At 44.6% G+C, this 20,464-nt stretch overlaps 1 protein-coding gene across 1 annotated transcript in view; it reads left to right on the top strand.

Moving 5' to 3' along the window:
* LOC139743432 (uncharacterized) overlaps positions 1-20,464 on the top strand; it is a 38,884-nt gene that overhangs the window by 11,963 nt on the left and 6,457 nt on the right. The window contains 11 exon segments of the mRNA XM_071653916.1: positions 130-250; positions 1,084-1,197; positions 1,885-2,072; positions 2,675-4,399; positions 4,878-5,065; positions 7,035-7,191; positions 7,978-8,103; positions 8,696-8,803; positions 10,100-10,258; positions 10,923-11,119; positions 11,696-19,659. Of these exon segments, the coding sequence (XP_071510017.1) occupies positions 130-250; positions 1,084-1,197; positions 1,885-2,072; positions 2,675-4,399; positions 4,878-5,065; positions 7,035-7,191; positions 7,978-8,103; positions 8,696-8,803; positions 10,100-10,258; positions 10,923-11,119; positions 11,696-19,659 (11,047 nt within the window).

The raw sequence follows: 20,464 nt of genomic DNA, 5'->3' as shown, positions 1-20,464 counted from the left end.
GATATATGTCGTAAAATGTCTCCAGTCGCTTTTAAGTGTAGAGTGCGGCCATGGCCTTGTGGAAGTACTCTGTGCAAGCTGACATGAAATTGAAGGCCCCTGCTATTTTTGTCTCTCCCCTTGTCGTAGGTCTGTTCTCGCTGCGTCAAGTGTAAGAGCTGCGGCGCCACCACTCCGGGCCCGGACTCCAAGTCTCAGTGGATGCACGACTTCTCCCACTGCCAGGAGTGTGGCAAGCTCTTCGAGAAAGGTGAACATCTGAAGCTCATCTACAGCCATAGAAGAAAAAAAAATTCAATAAAGCAAATCCACCAAGAAAACAATACAAACTGACAACAACAACAAGAAATACTGTAAAAGTGGAAAATTTCACATGTATACTTTTTCTTGCTTGGTCAGGTAAGGTGAGCTTCGTGCAGTTGTAATTTCGCGGAATCAAGTCATAAAATAACAGAAACATACCACAAGCAAAAATATTTTGCATGCTTTTATTTTCACAGTAGTTTCTGGTTGCACAAAATGTGCGAAAATGTACACTTTTACCGTACCTTAATTCAATATCACTCCATGTCTAAAGTAACTGTAAAGGTTGCATATCGCTTTTGATACTGTCATGAAATTTTGCATAGTTGAAGAATGTCTCCCAACATTCTGTATGTGATCTCACGGAAATACACCTCAGAGGATAAGAAAAAAAAAGAAATAGAAAAAATAACCCCATGTCACATGTGAATCTGCAACCATTTTGCACTGAAAATAGTGGCTGAAATTTTTTCAGGAGTCGCTGGAAATTTGTATTTTTGTTTCCCACTCGATCACAAAGAACTTTCCAGTTTCAGTATTTTGAGAAAAGGTTTGAATCACCTACCTCTACAATATTCCTACTTATGAAAGAAATCTGATTTTCAGGGTTGCGAAAGGGAAACACAGACTTTAATTAATAGAATGAAGTCAAACACGTGGAGACATATTCAGTGAACATCATAGTTTCCGTATTTTCCGACATCTGAAGATTATCTGTACGTGCCGTCATTTTTCGTCCAAAGTACATTTTTTCCCCTTGCCTGTCTCTCACTAATCCAGGGAACTACTGTCCGGTGTGCAAGAAGTGCTATGAGGACGACGACTTTGAGTCCAAAATGATGCAGTGTTCTGACTGCGACAGATGGGTCCATGCCAAATGCGAGAACCTGTCAGGTAGTTGGAGTAAAAAGCCTTACCAGTCATTGTAACTGGTTTTATTTTGAAATGCATCTCAGGGAGCAAATTCCCTTCTCATAGTTTAATAGTGATTGGAGTTGATTGACATATATTTTGAACAAATTGATGTACTATTCTATGTGTAGCAATTGCAAAAGAAACCTAAACAAACAAACAAATGTCACTTAGTGTAGCAGTCATACCAAAATGCATGGCAAAGTGTGATGCAATACCAGAAAAAAATATATTCCCAGTATTTCTGTAAATGCCTTGATCACAAAGTCTTCATTACCACCACCCAAATATTCCAACAACAAAAAAAAAGAAAAAAAAAAATTTCGGCATTCATCTTCTTTGTCCCTCTCATTAAATGGACAACACTAGTCCATCTTGTAAGAAAAACAACAACAAAAACAAACAATGCCTCATCTCTGGTAACTTTATGGTAATGGGAACTGTGCAATTAATGTTAACCATCAGTTATTTCGTAGCATTGATTGACTATGACGCTGTGTTGCTGCGGTAGTTACCATTGATTGCAGACCTACCATTCCATTTTGAATGTTGTCGTAGTTATATGCAACAGGGACCCAGGTCTGTTTAAAAAAAAACAACAAACAAACAAACAAACAAAGAGAGCCACAACCTGTAATGACATAAAGTCTTCTGTCTATTCTTTGACAGATGACCAATACCGCATCCTGACTGAGCTGCCGGACTCGGTTCCGTACCTCTGCCCCATCTGCGGCCGCAACAGGCAGACTCGGTGGAAGCATGAGGTGAACGAGGAGCTCCACGCTGGTTTCCTCAACGTCCTGAATGCCCTCAACAACTGCAAGAGCGCCGGCCATCTCTTCTGGCCCAATAAAAAGGTTAGACGAAATACTCTCCGCCCCACCTACCATCTTCCACTTTTGTTATCAGTTGAATGAATGCCCCGTGGTGCCTTGTCGATTGCATGAAGTCTGCGGGTGGATAAACGCACTCAATAAGAATGAGTAATAACTCAAAACTTCCAAAACAGTCATTGCAGATTGTTAACAGTGATGATTTCCATAGCAGGCTGCAGAACAACACATTACTGCAAAGCAAGATGTTTTTGCAGGGTGGAATTTTTACAAATTGGAGTTGATGGCCTTTTTCCTGGCATGAAATTTTTAGGGAATTGCCACTGGCATTCAATACATGTAATGTAGACAGGAACTTTTGCATGCATTTTAATTTTGCGAATGTAGGCTCTCGGGAAATGCGCAAAATTTAGATGCACACAAACATTTTGGGTTTTACAGTACGCACATGTGTGATGGTCCACGGTCAAGCTGAAATGAAGTGTTGCAGAATTAGGAGGAGCTGTATGTGCATGTTTAAGCAGGAGCAGTCAAAGTCACTCAGTGTTTTATCTATCCCGCTGTCTCAATGTAGACCTCATCTCATCAGATCATATCACGCTCTCACTCTGTTCCATTTCTTGCAGTTCAAATACCTACGAAAAGTGCAGCCTGGCGACTCGAATAGATCGTCCCCGGCAACCACCCAGGACTCCCGTGACAATGCATCGTCACCGGCCCCAAGCGATGCGTCATCCTCACAGAGGGAGACCCCCACGCCGGACAGCTCCAGGGCCATGGAGACAGACGGCGCGGGATCGTCCACGCAGGACGACATCGAAGAGACGTACTCCTTCCGGAGGGGGCGGACTGTGAGGCGGGTGCTGAGGCGGCGGAGGCAGCAGAGAAGCAGCGCTGTCTCTGCGGAAACGGCAAGAAAGGATGATACTGGAGGTGAGGACACCGCAGCCTCAGAAGTTGAGTCCAGGCAACAGGAATCTGGTGAAGATGTGAGGAGGCTAGCAGCTGATGATGTTGGTGATACTGCAAAGGATCACGAAAGAATCCTAGGAGATTCTCTAGAAAGAATAAACGATAGAGACCAAGAAATTACAAGTGATGAGCTTGCAGTGAGAGGAGAAGGAGTTGCAAGAGAAATGGCTGAGCTGTCAAGGCGAGGAGGTTCTAAAGGTGATTCTTCGGAAATGTGCTCAAAAGAGACTGCATTGTCCCTCGACGAAAGCATGGACATTACAGAAGGAAGTGCAATACCCTCAGCAGTTGATGACCAGAGTAGAGAGAGCTCAGTGAAATCAGAGGTTGGACCGGATGATGCATTAAGGACTCCTGTAGTGTTGGATGTTGATCGTTCTTCCACTGTGCGGTCAACAAGCCCTGTGTCCAAACCTCATGATTCTTGCAGTAGTACAGTACCCATTGGAGAGGGTTGTGACACCAAGGCGAGTCCATGTAATGAGAGAACTCCTGAGCAATACTTGTCTTCCAATCTTGCCTCTGACAGTGAAATCATTTCAGCTGAAGAAGCCATTCCATGTGCAACCAGTGAGAACAGTGAATCTAGGGCAACCAAAGACAATGTGCTGGCCATTACTGTCGGTCATTTATCAAGTACAGCGAAAGTCCTGACAACCAGTACGGAGCTTGCTTCAGAGAGTGACCAAAGTGCCTGTGCCCCCGTTGCTGAGGGAGAAAGCGGTCAGCTGAACGATATAGACACTCTCTCGAGTGTTACCCAAGACAGTACTGTGGCAGCAAGCGGGGAAAATCAGGAAATTGCTTTGAGTGCACTTCACAAGAAACCCCCATCTCCGAATCGCTGCGAGGACAGAAGTGCAGGAGCCGACGTTGGCAGCGACGTCGACTCTGCCGCAGAAGAAATGGACATCCACCTCGCTGGCGAAGACGGCGCAGAAGTGAAGATGGAAGTGGATAGCGACAGAGAGTGCGCTCCAGCCTTGGAATCAGAGGGGGCTGTGGCTGACGAATCTCACAGAGCAGCTCTGTTGACGACAGACCACTCTGAGTCCAGCGTGAAACCAACACACTCGTCATTTCTGCAGGGGGGAAAAGCCACACCTGACACTGCAATTGCAACAACAGCCGAACCCGGCACAAAGACCGAGTCTCCCTTCTCGGGTGACCGCGCCACAGGGCAGGATGATGCAGTCCCTGAAGCAATAACGGTAGTCGTGGATGCCAGCTCTGCGGATGAGAGAGCAATGGTTCCCCTGCTGCAGGTTGCTAAGACATGCGACGCTGACGTCAAGAAGAAAGATGACGATGATGCCAAGAGACCTAGCAGCCTTCAGCAAGTAAAGGCAAAGATAATGGCTGGCCACTACTTTGGTGTGGTATGTGCATTTCCTGAACTTTCTCCTTGTATCTTGTGAGCATGATTCATGAGATCTTGGTATGAAATGATCACAAAAATGTTATGATATCATGGAACCCATGGGAATTCGTTGAAGGAAACCAGATTTCTGCATTTTCTATTGTAAACGCTGGCTTTCATAGCCCAGTAGCACTTACCAACTCTTGGTGCAAGTTACTGACAGGCTTGCGTGCACACTGCTAAAGATTGCAATTGTGACATCAGTGAGTATGATTATGGCAAGCCAGCTGAATGAACAAAGTCACGTACTTGAGCAATGCTATCTCTGAGCAGTTGCTGGTCATGAGTAAAAACTTAAGTTAGGCAAAATGAAAGACTGGTCACATGACTTCTGTCAGCCAATCATTCGATTAGTATCCATGTCACCGTCTTATGATATACATCTGTATGATACTCAAAACTGTGATGCATACCAAATATTGTTTTAATCTCCCCAGGATGAGTTTTGCCAGGACTGCATGGCCATCTTCCAAACCGCCGTCGACAAGGAGACGGAACAGACGCCCGGCCTGCGGCGCTCCAACTCAGTGGCGAGGGGGGTGTTTGTCAAAATCATGGTGCAGATGTTCCCCTGGTTTGATGTGGAGGGCTCCCCCATGTGGAAGAAGGAGGAGAGGTATCCAGAGTGAGTTTGCCGTGCTAACAAGTTGTTGTCTGACATTGAGACTAAAACATACAGTCCAACCTCTCCTATCCGGGGGTCTCCCTTTATCAGGATTCCTCTATTATCCAGATGCGATTTCAGCGTGATTTTTATTTCAATGTTATAATTACGGGGAGAAAGAAGATTTCAAACTCAAGCAAAATTCTTGCACAAACTCACGTGAAATACTTGTACATATTATTCTCATCATAGTTAACATACTTTTACATCTAATTTTCATGTAAATAACATGCATTCAGACATTCACCACCCCAGATCACCGCAAGAACTTGAACAGAAAACTTTTCATTATATGAGGGCCCTGTACAGGCGATTGTTCTTCAGCAGCTGTGTGTGTTAAACATTGATCTTCCATATCCGCCCAAATCCCTTATCCGGATTAGCACTTGTCCCGACATGTCCGGATAGGAGAGGTCTGACTGTAACTTTGTATCTATCTTTGCTACAATGATGATAATGCTTCCAAATCAAATATATTTATCTATCAATCAATGAGGGGAGAGAAAAGAATGTTTAAGATGGTGAAGAGAACTTGAAAACCAATTCTATTATTCAGATAACACCTGTCTTCAATGCCAACATCATGTATGTTGACTCGTTGTGGTGTGCCCTTTGTGGCTATTTTCCCTTAACAATGACTCTTCCTGCATTAATAGACATTTTACTTTAAAAGCTCCTGCAGTCCAAATGTATGTTGACCTCTATTGATGCCTTTTGGTCTGTACTTAACCAAGTCACTAAATTCTTCATGAAAATATTCATCATATATCTTCAGACATTCTATCTTTCTTTCTTTCTTTTTTGCACCCTGTTTAAACCTAGATTAAAAAGAAGGTCCTCCTGATCATCATTAGTCATATTGCTGTGTTACATCATTGTCCTGTAACACTTGAGCTGAACAGTAGACATGACACAGTCATGTGCTTTACTAATACCATTTATTGCTATTACTACCTGCACTTGCTCACAACAGCATCACATTTTTTTTTTTAATGCAAATAAGAATTAATTCTGACAAGACTTTGACATAGCAATAAAGGAGAGGAAACAATATTTTTGCTGTAGTTGTGTCACATTTCTATTACTTGTTACTCAGAGTAATGGTACATTGAATAGATACGAGTTGGAATGCCAAATAGACAATGTACACATGTATTTGGTCATTGCATATGCTTTTAGAAAGAAACATGAACATCATATGTATCCATCTAGGACAGGCAAGTTTGCTTTGCTGAGCTGTTCTTTGGCCATCTTCACACTTCTTTACTCTAGATCTCCTTCAGCTTTCACCGCTCACTACATCAGGTATCTTTCAATTACCTCCAATTTAGAATTGCTTTGTGTTATATATATTTTTAAAGGGCTTTTCATCCTATTAGGTTACATTGTCTCCGGGAGTATCCATTCGAAGACCTTTTATGGGAAGTCATTGAATATGTCATAAATGTGTCTTGGCAGAACTGCATTGTACTGTATGGCCCAACAAATTTTGAGTAATTAGAGTACAAACAGTGCTTAATTCTCTAATTTTAGCTCCCTTCGTTTGTTTCCCCCTCCTGCCCTCTCCCTATTATGTTCCTTGTTTTATACCCATCTCCCTGTCTCGGAATTTATCCATATATTTCTCCTGTTATCCATATATTTCTCTTTTTATCCATATATTTCTCTTTTCATCCATATATTTCTCTTTTTATCCATATATTTCTCCTTTTCTCCATAGATTTCTCCTTTCATCCATATATTTCTCCTTTCATCCATATATTTCTCCTTTTATCCATATATTTCTCCTTTTATCCATATATCTCTTCTTTTATCCATTTCATATATATTTCTCCAATTCATCCATATATTTCTCCTTTTATCCATTTTATATGTTTTTCCTTTTATCCTTATATTTCTCTCCTCTTCTCACTTGTTGACCTCCCTGTAGGGGTATGCTTCCCGAGGCCGTCCAGCCTCCCCACATGGACCATGAGTACGCCCAGTGGAGACACCGCGCCCTGCAACCATCAGTCACCGCCCAGCCATCCCCGTTCAAGAAGCTACCGACGCCCAGGAGGAGGCACTCCATCATCGGTGAGGAGGGGGTCGTTGCCGTAGTAACAGATGATGTTGGGAAGGGATTTCATTTATTGATAGTTTTTATTGTCACATTATGGGATTTTGAAATATGACAAGAAGTGAGAGGTCATAGCAGTTGCCATGAATTCACTTGTGAAGGACCACAGTTAGAAGAGTTACTATAAGTATTACTGAGCGATACTGCTGTGAAAAATAATTTGATGCATCTCCATAGGTAGTAATCAGCCCTTCATTTCATGTGTTTTATGGGCATTGATTATTTAGGAATACACGGTCAATAACTGATAAACCCTTGTATAGTGTCATATCACACACCAACTCCTTCAGCAACACTAACACTCGACACTAACATTTTGTCAGGTGGCCCAGTCGGACCACTAAAATCTCTAAATCTGAAATTTTGGATGCCCGAAAAAAGAGATGTAGTGGTCCAATATAAAAGCAAAAATAACAATACATTTTGAGACTCAGTTGCCAGTCTGGCCACCAAAAAGATACACCTGAACAATTTGTTAGCCTGACACCAATTTTTAGTGCCCATGGACCACCATTTGCATAGATGCTGATATCACTTCCTCTGTTTTGCAAGCAGGAGTGGACATGCATTGGTGTTGGACCTCTTTCTCTGCCAGAGTTCAAACCAATAGCATAATTGTTCCAAGTACATAATTAAAGTATAGCATTTTTCATTTTTAGATTGATAGGTTCTTTTACAGTAAACTTTTATCTCTTGCTGATTACTGAGTATGTCACTTCTTGCCTCATCTGCCATCTCTCCTATAGGAGGTAAGAGGTCAAATGAGGATGACCCTTTGACCTCTCCTGACAACATCTCAGACCCCCGCCGTTGCTGCCTCTGTGGCCAGATGGGTGACGATGACCCAAACAATGCTGGAAGGCTTCTCTACTGTGGACAGGTAGACCTTTTATGTTTGTTGGATGTTCATTCCCGTTAGGGTCTCCAGATCAAAATAAAGTTGAAATTTTATGTAACAGGGTTGCAGATGATAAAGAGTAAAAGGAATGGCTTAGTACTACATTCTGATTGGCATTGCATTGTGATTTGTTTTATGTAGCCACTTAGGAAGTGATGAATGCATATAAGCGAGTGGGCCCCTCACTTGGACTTTATTGCAGTAAGGATAAAGTTCCTGGACCATGGGCACAGCCGCTGCAGTTAGACTGACTGGAACTCCAGATCTCATGGCTGTCAGTGTATGGTCTCTTTTATGTAGAGCCACAACAACTACTAGTATGCACAGCTGTATTCCTATATGTCGACCCCTTTTGCAGTAATTTCTTCTGCCCTATAGTCCCATGTGCCTCTATCCATTTTAGTGAGTACTGTACATAACTTCAGCCAAGGTTTTGTAAATTCACTTTGAACCTCAACAGGAGCCAGAATATAGTATGGAAGTTAGCAATTCATAATAGAGATATTCTCATCCTAGTCTCTCAGTAAAGGAGTCACAATTTGAAAACTTATCTTTGATCTTTGTGTTCCTGTAGGATGAGTGGATTCACATCAACTGTGCTCTGTGGTCGGCAGAAGTGTTTGAAGAAGTCGACGGCTCCCTCATCAACGTCCATGCGGCGATATCCAGAGGTCGCATGATGGTGAGTGTGCCACGAAGACCATGTGAGGGGGTGCATTAGAGTGCTCTAAAACGAACCAAAGCAAACTGAACCAAAGCGTACCATACTGAACTGTGCTAGATTTGGAGCGTTCGAGCGCTCTGTTGAGAAAGCATACCTCATTAGTTACTTTTAGCAGAAGGCCATGCATTTTGTGGCGAAAGGGTCATTCATCTGGTGCGCTTGTACTACTTACAGCTTTCCCAAGCAAAGAGAATGAACTCTCTGCATTATGACGTATGTGCATGTTACATGCATTCTTCACTTTTGGTACCCTTTTGGAGCACATCAGGAAGTGGTCTGGGTTCGGTTCGGTACAGTTCAATTTGGGAGCATTTGAGCGCTCCTCTGTTGCAGGTACAGTATGGTATATTTGGCTTTAGGAGAGCATTCGAGTACCCATAGATTTATTGTGTCTGTGAGTCTGGATGATTACCTGAAAGAGACTGCTGCTCTGCCTTGAATTACGTGCACTTGCAGAAGAGCCGAGTCTTCCTGATTTTCCAGGAGGCTGTGTGAAAACTTCAATGTCTCCTCAAGTTGAGATCAGAGATCATCAAAAGCATTTACCTGATTTAGAGATCATTTTTGCCTAGTGAGCTGCATGTAATACACAAACGGATCTTCCTGATAGCTCTTTGGAATCTCTCTAATTTTGATATGTGAATGTTGGCAGGGGTCATTTCACGAAGCGTTTTGGCCAGCAACTGTGTCAGACAAGTTTGTACTCAGCCACTCCGATGCAAGGATTTCAGTCGCTTATAAAAGCTTGGGTTAAAAAAAAAAAATCGTACAAAACGCTTCAGGAAATGCCCCTGTGGTGTTGTGATTGTCCTCTTGGTCCTCTGATGGGAATATTACCTTTTTGTTGCATTATTTGTGCACTGTTTTTAGCCAAAAATACCGCAGGTTTCATGAAAAAGACCCCCCCCAAAAAAAAAAAAAAGAAAAAAAAAAGAAAAGAGAATTATTACTACAAGTACTACTACTACTACCATACATGAATATTGTAGGAAAGGTAAAAGTACAGATTTTTTTCACCAAAAATACACCTTTTTAGCCCTCAGAATACAGCACTGCTGTTTATGGGGTTGGCATTCCCTATAAAGCTGTTCTAAAATCCTATGCTTTACCATGAGCTACAGTACAGATGTGGTGTTCAAATAATTCATTGTCATCACACGCTGCTTTTATAATCAGATGGGGTATTCCCCATCTTTCTCTCACTGGCTATCGTGCATTTGTATAAACTGCTCAAACATATTCACATCTCCCCAGCGATGCGAGGTGTGCAGCAACCTAGGGGCCACCGTGGGCTGCTGCAGTAGGGGCTGTCCCGCCAACTTCCACTTCATGTGTGCCAGGTCCAGGAGTGCCGTGTTCCAGGAGGACAAGAAGGTCTACTGCTTCACCCACTCGGACAAAGTGGACAAGGAGGTGAGTTCTTCTCGACAACGCCCCGTTTCTTGGAGAACGGGACCGTTCTCCATGCAAGTCTGTCTGATTGTGATGACTTCTAAGAGATTACCCTGGTTTTTTTCACATAAACAGTTTTCAGGAGATGTGTGACAGATATTTGTGGTAATAGGCTTACTTGCAAGGTTTTGAGGCCTGATAGGAAGCAGATATGAGTAGTACAGTCACACCTTTTGGACTTCTCTATCTTCCGGATGAGTTCAGATAGTGAAGACACACAAAAAGAGAGTGATTTGAAATTCAGATAGAACTCCTGCAAAACTCACCTGATGCATCTGTAATATTCCTAACAGAAACATGTTACAGATTTTACTTCAAGATGTTTCAATTACTGTAAAAATCAGACTATGATTCTAATAGGTAGAATAGATTACAACACTGTTATGGTATACGCTACCTACCTTTACGAAGCTATCACTAGGTGGGCAGCTCCATTTACATGTACACCGTTTCTCCTATATGCATCCAAATCGCCAGTACGGATAGAGAACAGAATTTGGACTGTGTGTAAAAAAGGCATATCTGTGAAAGTTGTGATGTTGGCTATGTCTAGTTATTAAGATGTGGATGATAGACAATAAATGACTATTGTAAACCTCACACTGACTCTGACTTTGATCAACAGATAATGGGACCGGAGAGCTTTGGAGTGCTGCGTCGTGTCTGTGTCAGCCTGGACAATATGAAGCCAAACCGGACATTCGCCGCAGGGCTAGAGGCTAAGAACATCAATGTGATGATCGGGTCCTGGACTCTGGAATCGCTGGGCCAACTTGCCATGCTCTCAGATCAAGCGAATGGACTCTTCCCCATTAGCTTCTCGTAAGTTATACTCCCATTAGCTTTATTTTGCATATGATGATAATAGTCACCATTATATTTCATTTCCTTTAGCTATTACCATACACAAGAGTCTTATTGATTTGTTTTATCATATTATTTGAGTGCTGGTACTTCTACACATAGAATATAGTTGGTATGAATATTGGAAAATATGAGCAAAGTTCAGTAGCAATTCTTGATTGTTTTCTAACAGTGGTGTATGTGTATAGTTAATAAAAAGAATTAGGTATCATGTTTTTTTGCGTTTGTTGTTGTTGTCATGGTCGGTGATAGCTGTATTGCATTTTTTCATTTTATAGTACTTTGATAAACTCAGTTCGCATGTGATTAGTTATGATGGTAGATGGTTTCCAGGGAATGCCCTGATGAATGAATAACTGCCTTGCTTAAAAACTGTCTCTTGCTGCCACATTTTTTAGACCTTTGATTCTAGTTGCTTAAAACATTCATACAACAACATGCATATGCGTGTATCTCTGTAAATTACAGTGTAAATGAATATGATACAAGAATGTGTGCTTTAATCAAAGTCTTTGCTTTGTTGACAACTTGCAGGTGTACCCGGGTGTACTGGAGTACTGTGGATGCTCGCAGACGATGTATTTACACCATGCGTATTATAGAGGTCAATCCCCTGGCTTCGCCCACAACGCCCCAGGACATCAACCACACCACCGAGCATAGTCCAAGCAGCTTCCCTTTCTGCAAGGGCGGGCCTCTGGGGGGTGAGGATTCAGACATCTTGACCGACGCCCTGATGGAAGCGACCAAGGAGAGCGAAGAGGCGGCGATGGCCCTCGACCAGGTCGCCGCGCTGCTCGCAGGCTCCCAAACGGTGAGCGAGATACAGACTGCCGCGGACGCGCTGGCGGCGGACTCGTCACTCTTCGACGTCCAGCAGTCCACCGACGACGAAGTCCTGGGGACGATCGATCTCGACGGTAACTCCAACTCGGGGCTCGACACTGATGGCATCATAGACATGATGGATGCTGTCGCTGCAGACCTTGATAGCATCAGCCCAGAGAATCCTGAAGAATTATCGAATGATTCTACACCCTCGCCATTGCCAGAGCCAGTGGTACAGGAATCAGAGACATTGGATGACCAGCAAGTATGTGACAACAAAGACAGTGACAACAAAGACAGTGACACAGTCTCGAAAGAAAATGTCCCTGAACAAAGCAAAGAAAATGTCCCTGAGCAAAGCAAAGAAAATGTTCTTGAACAAGGCGAAGAAAATGTCCCTAAACAAGGCAAAGAAAATGTCCCTGAACAAGGCAAAGAAAATGTCCCTGAACAAAGCAAAGAAAATGTGCTTGAACAAGGCAAAGAAAATGTCCCTGAACAAAGCACAGAAAGTGATGAGCAGGGCAACAGTACTACTGATCATTGCTCGCCAAATCCCACAGGTGAAGACGTTGTACATTCTGACGATGCAAAGACACCTGTCAGTGAACCCTCGGTCAGCAAATCTTTGTCACCGATTACTGTAATGGTGAATGAGGAAGAAGGACCAAATAATCCAGAATCACCAAAGATAAGCCCCAAAAAGATTCCGGTTCTGAAACTTGTGAAGCTACCACTCAAGGAACATGAAAAGTATGAGGAAACTCCTCATGAGTTTATTGATTCGGGTCCCATTGTGAAACTGGTGAAGCTGCCTCTCAAGGAACATGAGAAGTATGATGAAACTTCTAGTGAATATACTGATTCGGGACCGGATTCCAGGAGATCCTCCATGGAGAGACCCGAGAGTCAGGCTTCCATCACTGTCGACATTTCTCCCGTGACTGATCGGGAAACGGACCCATTGGCCGGCGCTGACAGCATCTCGCTTCCAAAAGTGTCTACAAGCCCCAGCGACAAAGAACCGCCAACACATAAAGACATTGAGGGCCAAGTGAGTGATGAGCAAAATACAGATCTAACTTCAGCAGACACTGTGTCAGACACAGTTCCCATCAGGGAGGAAGCACAGTCAACATTAGGAGATACGCCTGAATCGGAAGCCACTCAAGTCCCATCACCCATGTCAGTCCTTGCAGAGACACCTGCTTCGTGTTCAGAGGCAACAGCAGCTGTCCTGGAAACAGAGGAGGCAGGACCTGGCAGAACTGAGAATGTTGCCTCCCTGCAGCCTGAAGGAATATCAGCTAATGTTGACCCACTATCTGAGGATATGGCAACAGAGTGTGCAGCAGCAGAAAGAGAAAACACCAGTACTTCATTGGGTGCTCATCATACCCAGGTGAGCTTTCCACCGGCCATCTCGAGCCAGACTTCTGTGGAAAACCATGAAAACTCATCCCCATCAACGTCTGGATCATCATCTGAGGAGACGACTGCACCCGAGACGAGTGACGCTATACAAGGTTGCGCAAGTGATGGGACTGAAGCGAAAGAAAGCGGCTCTTGTGAAGAAGTGCAGCATTCAACAATTGCTACTGACAAATCAGGTGATGAGCTGGCAAAGGACACATGTGTAGGATCAAGTCCAGCGAAAGATCCTGAAGCAAGTGACTGTCATACAATTATAATCCATGAATTAGATGACGGCAAAGCAGAGGTTGTGTCTGCAGATTCCAGTGACATGGAAGAGTCGAAAGCAAGTCAGCAGAGCAGCGCTTTGGATAACTTACATTGCCATGAAACATCAACTCACATGGAGAGTCAAAATGAAGTGCCTATCTCAGAGTCAAATGTAGCATTGAGTGGTATTTCAGAGTCAAATGTGGAATTGCCCGCTCAAGACTGTTCAATCGATTCAAGTGCAGAAATCAAAAGAGACTCTGAAAAGCCACGAGAGGAATCAGGACTGTATGATAGCGGAACATCAGCTGCGCAGAATGACATTCAAGGAGGTGATCTCCAGCAGCATCAGAGCAACCAAAGATGTGTTGAAGATTCATCACAAGACCTGCAAGGAGAAAGTGTGTGCGTTGAACACTGTGAAGAAAAGTCTACAGATGAAGGAGATGTCAAACTTTTGGACTCACGAGTGCATGCTGAGCCATCGAACCACTCCATTGAGAGCAGTTTACTGCAGAGCAGAATCACTGAAGAGCCCGTGCATGAAGATGAGCTGTGTGATGGTGATGAGAACCAGAATAGGTGCATTTCGAGAGAAGCTGCTGTGTCCAGCATCTTAAAGGAAACTACATCAATTTCTGAGCCAAGGGCAATTTTGGAAGAGGAGGTAGTCAGCCAGGAATTCAACACCACTTCAAAATGTCAACAGATACTCACAACATTACCTCAACCTGATAAAGAGTCAGATGATACAATTGAAGACATCCATAACCCAATTTCTCCACACCTCTCAGAGAGCATTGCTGAGAGCAAAGAATGTTACAGCTTGACAGTCACCACAGTTGATACAGAAAATACCTCAACCGATGCAGGAGTTGTAAGTGCGGATAACTCTGTTCAAATTTCAAGTGGAAGTAATTCATTATTGTTCATGCCACTGACAACTCCGAACTTGGAGACCTCAGCAATTCAGGAGAAACCAGATAGCAGCAAGAGTGACCAGTCCACAGAAAACAGTCTTTGTCTTCCTGTAGTCGTAGAACATGGAGAGATGCCAGATGCAAGCCCATCACATGGCATGAATTTGAGTGGAGGGACCGAATGCTGCGAGGACCAACACCCAGCTGCTGCTGCAGATCTAGCATTAATTGGTGAAAGCGGTGGCAAAGAAGAGGCTCTCACTGAACAACTGCAGCAGTACATTCCTTCAGGTAGTACTGAGCCCAAAGGGAGCATAGCAGAGTGTGAAGTGCAGCTAAACTCTTCCAGTCATAGTAATGAGGTAGATGACAGATTAAAGGAGACGCAAGTACAGAGGATTGACCTCCCAGACTGTGATAGAGAAGCATCAGACTCTGTCACTGATGGTGAGGGTGACATTGGCGCTGCTGCACATGTAGCACAGGCAGAGGTAGCAATGAAACCAGACGGTTCCAGCAGTTCAGTGAAAAGCCCGAGAGACAAATGTGAAAGCGCAACTTCTCTTGTTGCAGAAGAGGAAGGTGACAAGATACCAACTGAAGTCACTGTCCCTCAGGAGCAAGCATTTGAAGATGGAGGAGAACATGAGTTTACACCACAAAAAAGTTTGTCATCGGACATCTTGACATACCACAAATCACCATCCATCAACAGGGAGCCAATCCTTGCCACTTTTGCGACGCAACTGCACAGAAAATCCCCTGTAAGCAGCCAGGCTGTCTTGAACGACTCCGAGTGCTACGAACCGGCAGACTCTCACTCTCCCAAGCCTGTCAGAAACATCTTCAAGAAAATCAGCAGTAAACCGTTTATCAGTGCAATGAAGGCCTTTGTGGATGCGCAGAAGAAGTGTCCGGAAAAAGTGGTGGAGAACCTCATCGAAAGGCATCTCGTTAGTGAAGAACCAGTGCACCCTCATTCTTCCAAGGTGTGTGTGGACAGTCATGCAGCAAAAGATGGGGTCACTATGGACGTTGCACAAAAGGCAGAGAATAACAAGACAGGATATGTGTCCCCTGGAAATTCCCTCTCCACTGTAAAGGACTTCCATTCAAGCATGGGGGGCAGTAATGAGAGTGGTGGTGATGTCCATGACACTGAAACATCGAGCAGCAACACTCGACCAAAATTAGACTTGCTCAATGGAGATGACAGATTGTGTGCCGACGATGATTCCAACAAGCCAACCAGGAAGAAAAGTAGACATCCCAGTTCGGACTGTGACTCCAATTTGTCATCACCCAAACTGGATGCGATAGATACAAGTCCGCCAGGCAGAAAGAAGTACCCAATGAGGAGCACGTCCTCTAGGCTGCAAAGGATAGCAAATTTTGAGGATTGTGTGGAGAGCGTGACTTCTTCATTTGTGCCTGATGTGAGAGATGGTAACCTTCACTCTGCAGTGAGTACAGCAGAGGAGACTCCTGAAGACGCTCAGATTCGCCGGAGCTCTCGACAGTCGAGGAGAGTATCTTCGTCAGAGCAGTCAGAGGATGGTATTCATCAAGACTTGAAAGGGCAGCAAAATGGCAATCTGCTCAGCCCAAGCAGTAAAGAAACTAGAAAGCGAGGGCGACCAAGAAAATATCCTGTTGGAAATCAAGATGTGGAATATGATGATAATCAAGAGGAGAAAGAGAATGAGGTGATCACAAGGGGGAAAAATCTGTCGAGAAGATTGCCCTCAATCGAGAATGTTAGTGAAGTTGGTCAAGAGCATGAGAAGGTTGCGAAGCGAGGCAGGGGTAGGCCAAGGAAATCGGACGGGGATATTATAGAGATTCTGGATGGAATTCAAGAGGGAACTGGTGTCGAGATCATCAAGACTGAGATAGAAAGGTCAAGCATATCTGAAGAAGTCCTCGATCGCAACCATGGGCAGGAGGGTGCAGTTGTTAAACGGGGTCGAGGCCGCCCGAGGAAATCGCCCAGAAATTCTCTGTCTGTCACAGACATCCAAGAGGAGAAAGAGAAGGATGTCTTGATTGGGCGAGAAAGACTAAGTTTTTCTGATGAAGTCTTCGAAAGTAGCCATGACGGTGAGATTGCTGTCCCCAAACGAGGAAGAGGCCGCCCCAGGAAGTCGGATGGAGCCTCCTCCAAGTTATCCAATCAAGACCAAGAAGGACAAGTACTTGATGGCGTCAAAAGAAGAGAAGGGAAATCTGTCTTTTTGCCAATATCCCTTGCAGATACTCCTGAGAAAGACAACAGTGTCATCACACGAGGAAGGGGGCGACCTAGAAAGTCAGATGGGGACGTGGTAAACAGTGAAGTTCATTCAGATATTTCCCATCCGAGACGAGGGAGACCAAGGAAGTCTTTAGACTCTCTGTCAAGGTTAGACTCCACTGAGGAATATTCGGAAGTGAATCATATTCGGACCGAAGGGGAAACCAGGACCATCTCACTGAAGGAAACACGTCAAGCCTCACATGAGGATGGAGAGACTAGTCCTTATCCGTTGAACCAAGATGGGAGGAAAAGAGGAAGAGGAAGACCCAGGAAATACCCAGCTGTCCCAAAGGACGTCCCAGAGAACGAAGCAAGGCCAGACCAGGTATTTCAGCTGGTTGAGAAGAGGAAGCGAGGTAGACCAAGGAAATCGCAGGTGGGCAGCGATGAAGAGACTGCAGGGAGTGATGGGGAGAATGTGACCAAGAGGAGAAGAGAGCCTTCGAGCGTTTCAATTCCCGATGACAAGGATGACGTCTCGCAGCTGGACATAGTCGAAGATGCCGACAAGAAAAGAAGCAGAGCAGCTTTGTCCACATCATCAGATGAGGAGAAATGTGCGGGGGAGACACAGACAGGCAGACAGACAACAAGGAGCATGGCAAAGCGAATGAAGCCAACAGGAGAGCCTAGTGCAAGCGCTGCAAATGGTGACCAGCAAAGCAGTGTGACAAGGACGATGGATGAGAAGCAGTCTCCAGAAAGGATGAATCATCCTCGAAAGCAGATTGTGGTCGCACGAGAATTTCCCAGAGATGATAATGCTGTTCTCAGAGTTAAGGAGAAGAAGCGTATGCTTTCCGATGACTGCACCACCTGTCAGGATGGAAAAGTTGCAACGAGACAGGAAAAGAGAAGTAAAATGGAAGCTGATGCTACTTGTGAAAACACGTCATTGACTTCTAGCGCGGTCGACGCAAAGTCACCTGACCTGCCCTCCGACCCCAAAGTGGACCATGTGTCCTTGGCAGGGCCACCTGCTCAGTCCTCCCCAGCCAAGATAGTGAAGGTTACTGTAAGAGTTGACTCGGAGTCTGGGATGATTTCCGAAATCACGACCAACGAGGATGGTGCCGAGGAAGTCAGCGAGTTGCCAATCACAGGGACTTCTGTAGGACTTACCCCACCTGGCAAGGAACCAGCCATTTCCAGCCATTCACATCTCTTGGGGATGCAAGAAGCCAGCCCGTTGAAAGCGATGATCCCTTCCCTGCCGTCAGTTAATCTCGATGGAGAGGCATCTCGCGTTTCCTCAGGAAATTCTGCCTATAGAATTAACAGTCCTAAGGTGGTCGGGCCAGAAGACCTTAAGAAATTCATGAGCTTACATTCCGACCTCAAGCAGAATAGAGTCATCGTCGGCAAAGATATGCACACAAATCAGTACATCATACGAAATGACTTTCGACAGACCTCACCAACTAATGTGAACTTAAGGAGCAGTATGAATGGGCCTAAACTCCGTGGACCTACCCCTATAAGACTAAAAGCAGCAATTCACGAACGAGTAAGAATTCGTGGCCCTTCTGTCAAATTTGCTTTGAAGCAACAAAGATCGAGTACTCCAGTGTTAGGTTCAGCAACCATCAGGCCAGGGGTTGCACCCCTGACAATTCCAGCTTCTGATGCTCCTCCAACGGCAGGGTTAACGTTGAGGACATCACCATCCAAACAAGCCTTCGAAAGCCAACCCCCTATGCAGTCAGTTTCAACATTGCTCCCAAATGCTAACCCAGTCTTTTCTGATCCTGGTGTTAACCCTGTGGTGCCCAGTGTCATTCCCGTTACTCAAATAGGCTTCCAGAACATAAACCTCACTGGGATCGCTGTGACATCTTGTGCAACAATAGTGTCCCCCGGTCAGATCAATTCTGTCAGTACCCAGAGCCAGCTTCCATTGCCAATGTCATCAAGTCCACCCACCAGCTCAGCTCAGGATCACTATTTGTCCATCTTGCAGAAGTCGTACATGGCCAGTCAACTCCAGCAGGTCAATGCACTTGCTGGCGTGAGAGCCCAGCACCTTCCATCTGCAAATCACCTACAACCGTTTGGCCTTCAGCTGCCTGGGGCGGCAGTGCCGTCTCTGTTGCCGGGCGTCACCAGTCCAGTACTATCCCCTTTCATCAGCCCGACAAACGCCCCGCTCATGGCCTCCCCCACACTCCAAACCCTCCAGGCTATCATCCAGCAGGCTGGAGTCCAGCCAAACCTCGGACAACTCAGCCCACACTTCCCGAGTGGTATCAATCCTCTGCCAGGCGTCCAGCCCACCCAGAATCTTGTCTCGCCGCTGTCTAGTCTGCAGACTAGTCAAGCGAGCATGACCGGAATTCTGAGTGGCTTGGGCTCACCAAGCAAAGAACCAGTCAATGCTCAGCTCAATATCTCTCTACCCGATACCACGAACCAATCACTCAGCAAGGAGCACACGTACACCAGGCAGCCCCAAGATGCCAGCCGGCCGAGGCGGAAATCGCCCCACCAGATCAAGGTGTGGTTTGACTCTTATGGCAGCCTGATGGGATCCGACCAAGAGGAGAAGGATTCTACTGACGAGATCCCGGGACCCTCTCCCGTCAAGAACACCAAGGTCAGGATGAAGAATCCCTCCAGTGCGCCGAGAGCCAGGGTGAAAAATCCCACCTTCGGTGTTAATGAAAGCAGGAACAGCGCTGTCATCAAGCTCAAGAAGCGCTCAAAATCGAAGGAAGAGTCGGAGGGAACACCAACAGGCTGGTCTGGAAACGAAAACCGGGACATTTTGTCAGGTACGTCAGTTTCTCAGTTTCCAATACACATATCTTTTGTCACAAATGTTGATACTGTTTTCATGAAAAGAATGCCAGGCTCTCCTTATAAGCTTCTATATTTTATCTGAATATTCATGCTCTTGTGCTTTTATTTTTCCATACTTACACTAGACTGCACTGCTTTATGCAAATTTGAAGATGCAATGGGAAAATGCTACCAGTCAAAGTGGTGCAATCTGCCTCAAACTTTTTCTACAATTGTAAATGTGACACATCAAATATGGTGTGAGGGATTTTTAAGGGGGAATATGAGAGGGTGGCGGACATTGCCTGCAAAACAACTTTTGATACCAAAGCTTCCATGAAATCAGAGCCCAGTGATAGCTCTGCATTTACTGATATTCAACGAATGTCTAATATTTTAATGAGACCATTGTAGCAGTCTAGCAATCTTCCCAATCAGAAATATACAAAAGGGGGCGGGAAAGCTCCTAGTTACCTGTGTGTGTGCTTGTTTGTTTTTTTTTTCTTTTTCATTGATCAGACCTTTCTGGAGACATTTCCTGTTAGACACTCTAAGTACCTCTCAGTTTTCCTTTTGTTTATCTTTTTTATTCTGTTTTGATTAAGGAGGATTTTGTCCTTCCTGACCTGAGGCTCAAAGTTTGTGTGTCCTTGTTGATTTCTTTTTTGTAAGCTGGTACAGTATATTGTAGATGTTAGGTAATTCTGATCTTTCACTGGAATAATAAAACTGGAAACTTCTTTATGATGGAGGGGAAAGTGATGCTATTGATTTGCAGTTAAGTTTATTCTTACCTTG

Source organism: Diadema antillarum, unplaced genomic scaffold, assembly GCF_040938485.1.
Source record: "Diadema antillarum isolate AM-2024a unplaced genomic scaffold, OU_Dant_1.0 seq00001081_RagTag, whole genome shotgun sequence".
Taxonomy (NCBI): Eukaryota; Metazoa; Echinodermata; class Echinoidea; order Diadematoida; family Diadematidae; genus Diadema; species Diadema antillarum.
This window is presented reverse-complemented; position numbering and strand designations above follow the sequence as displayed.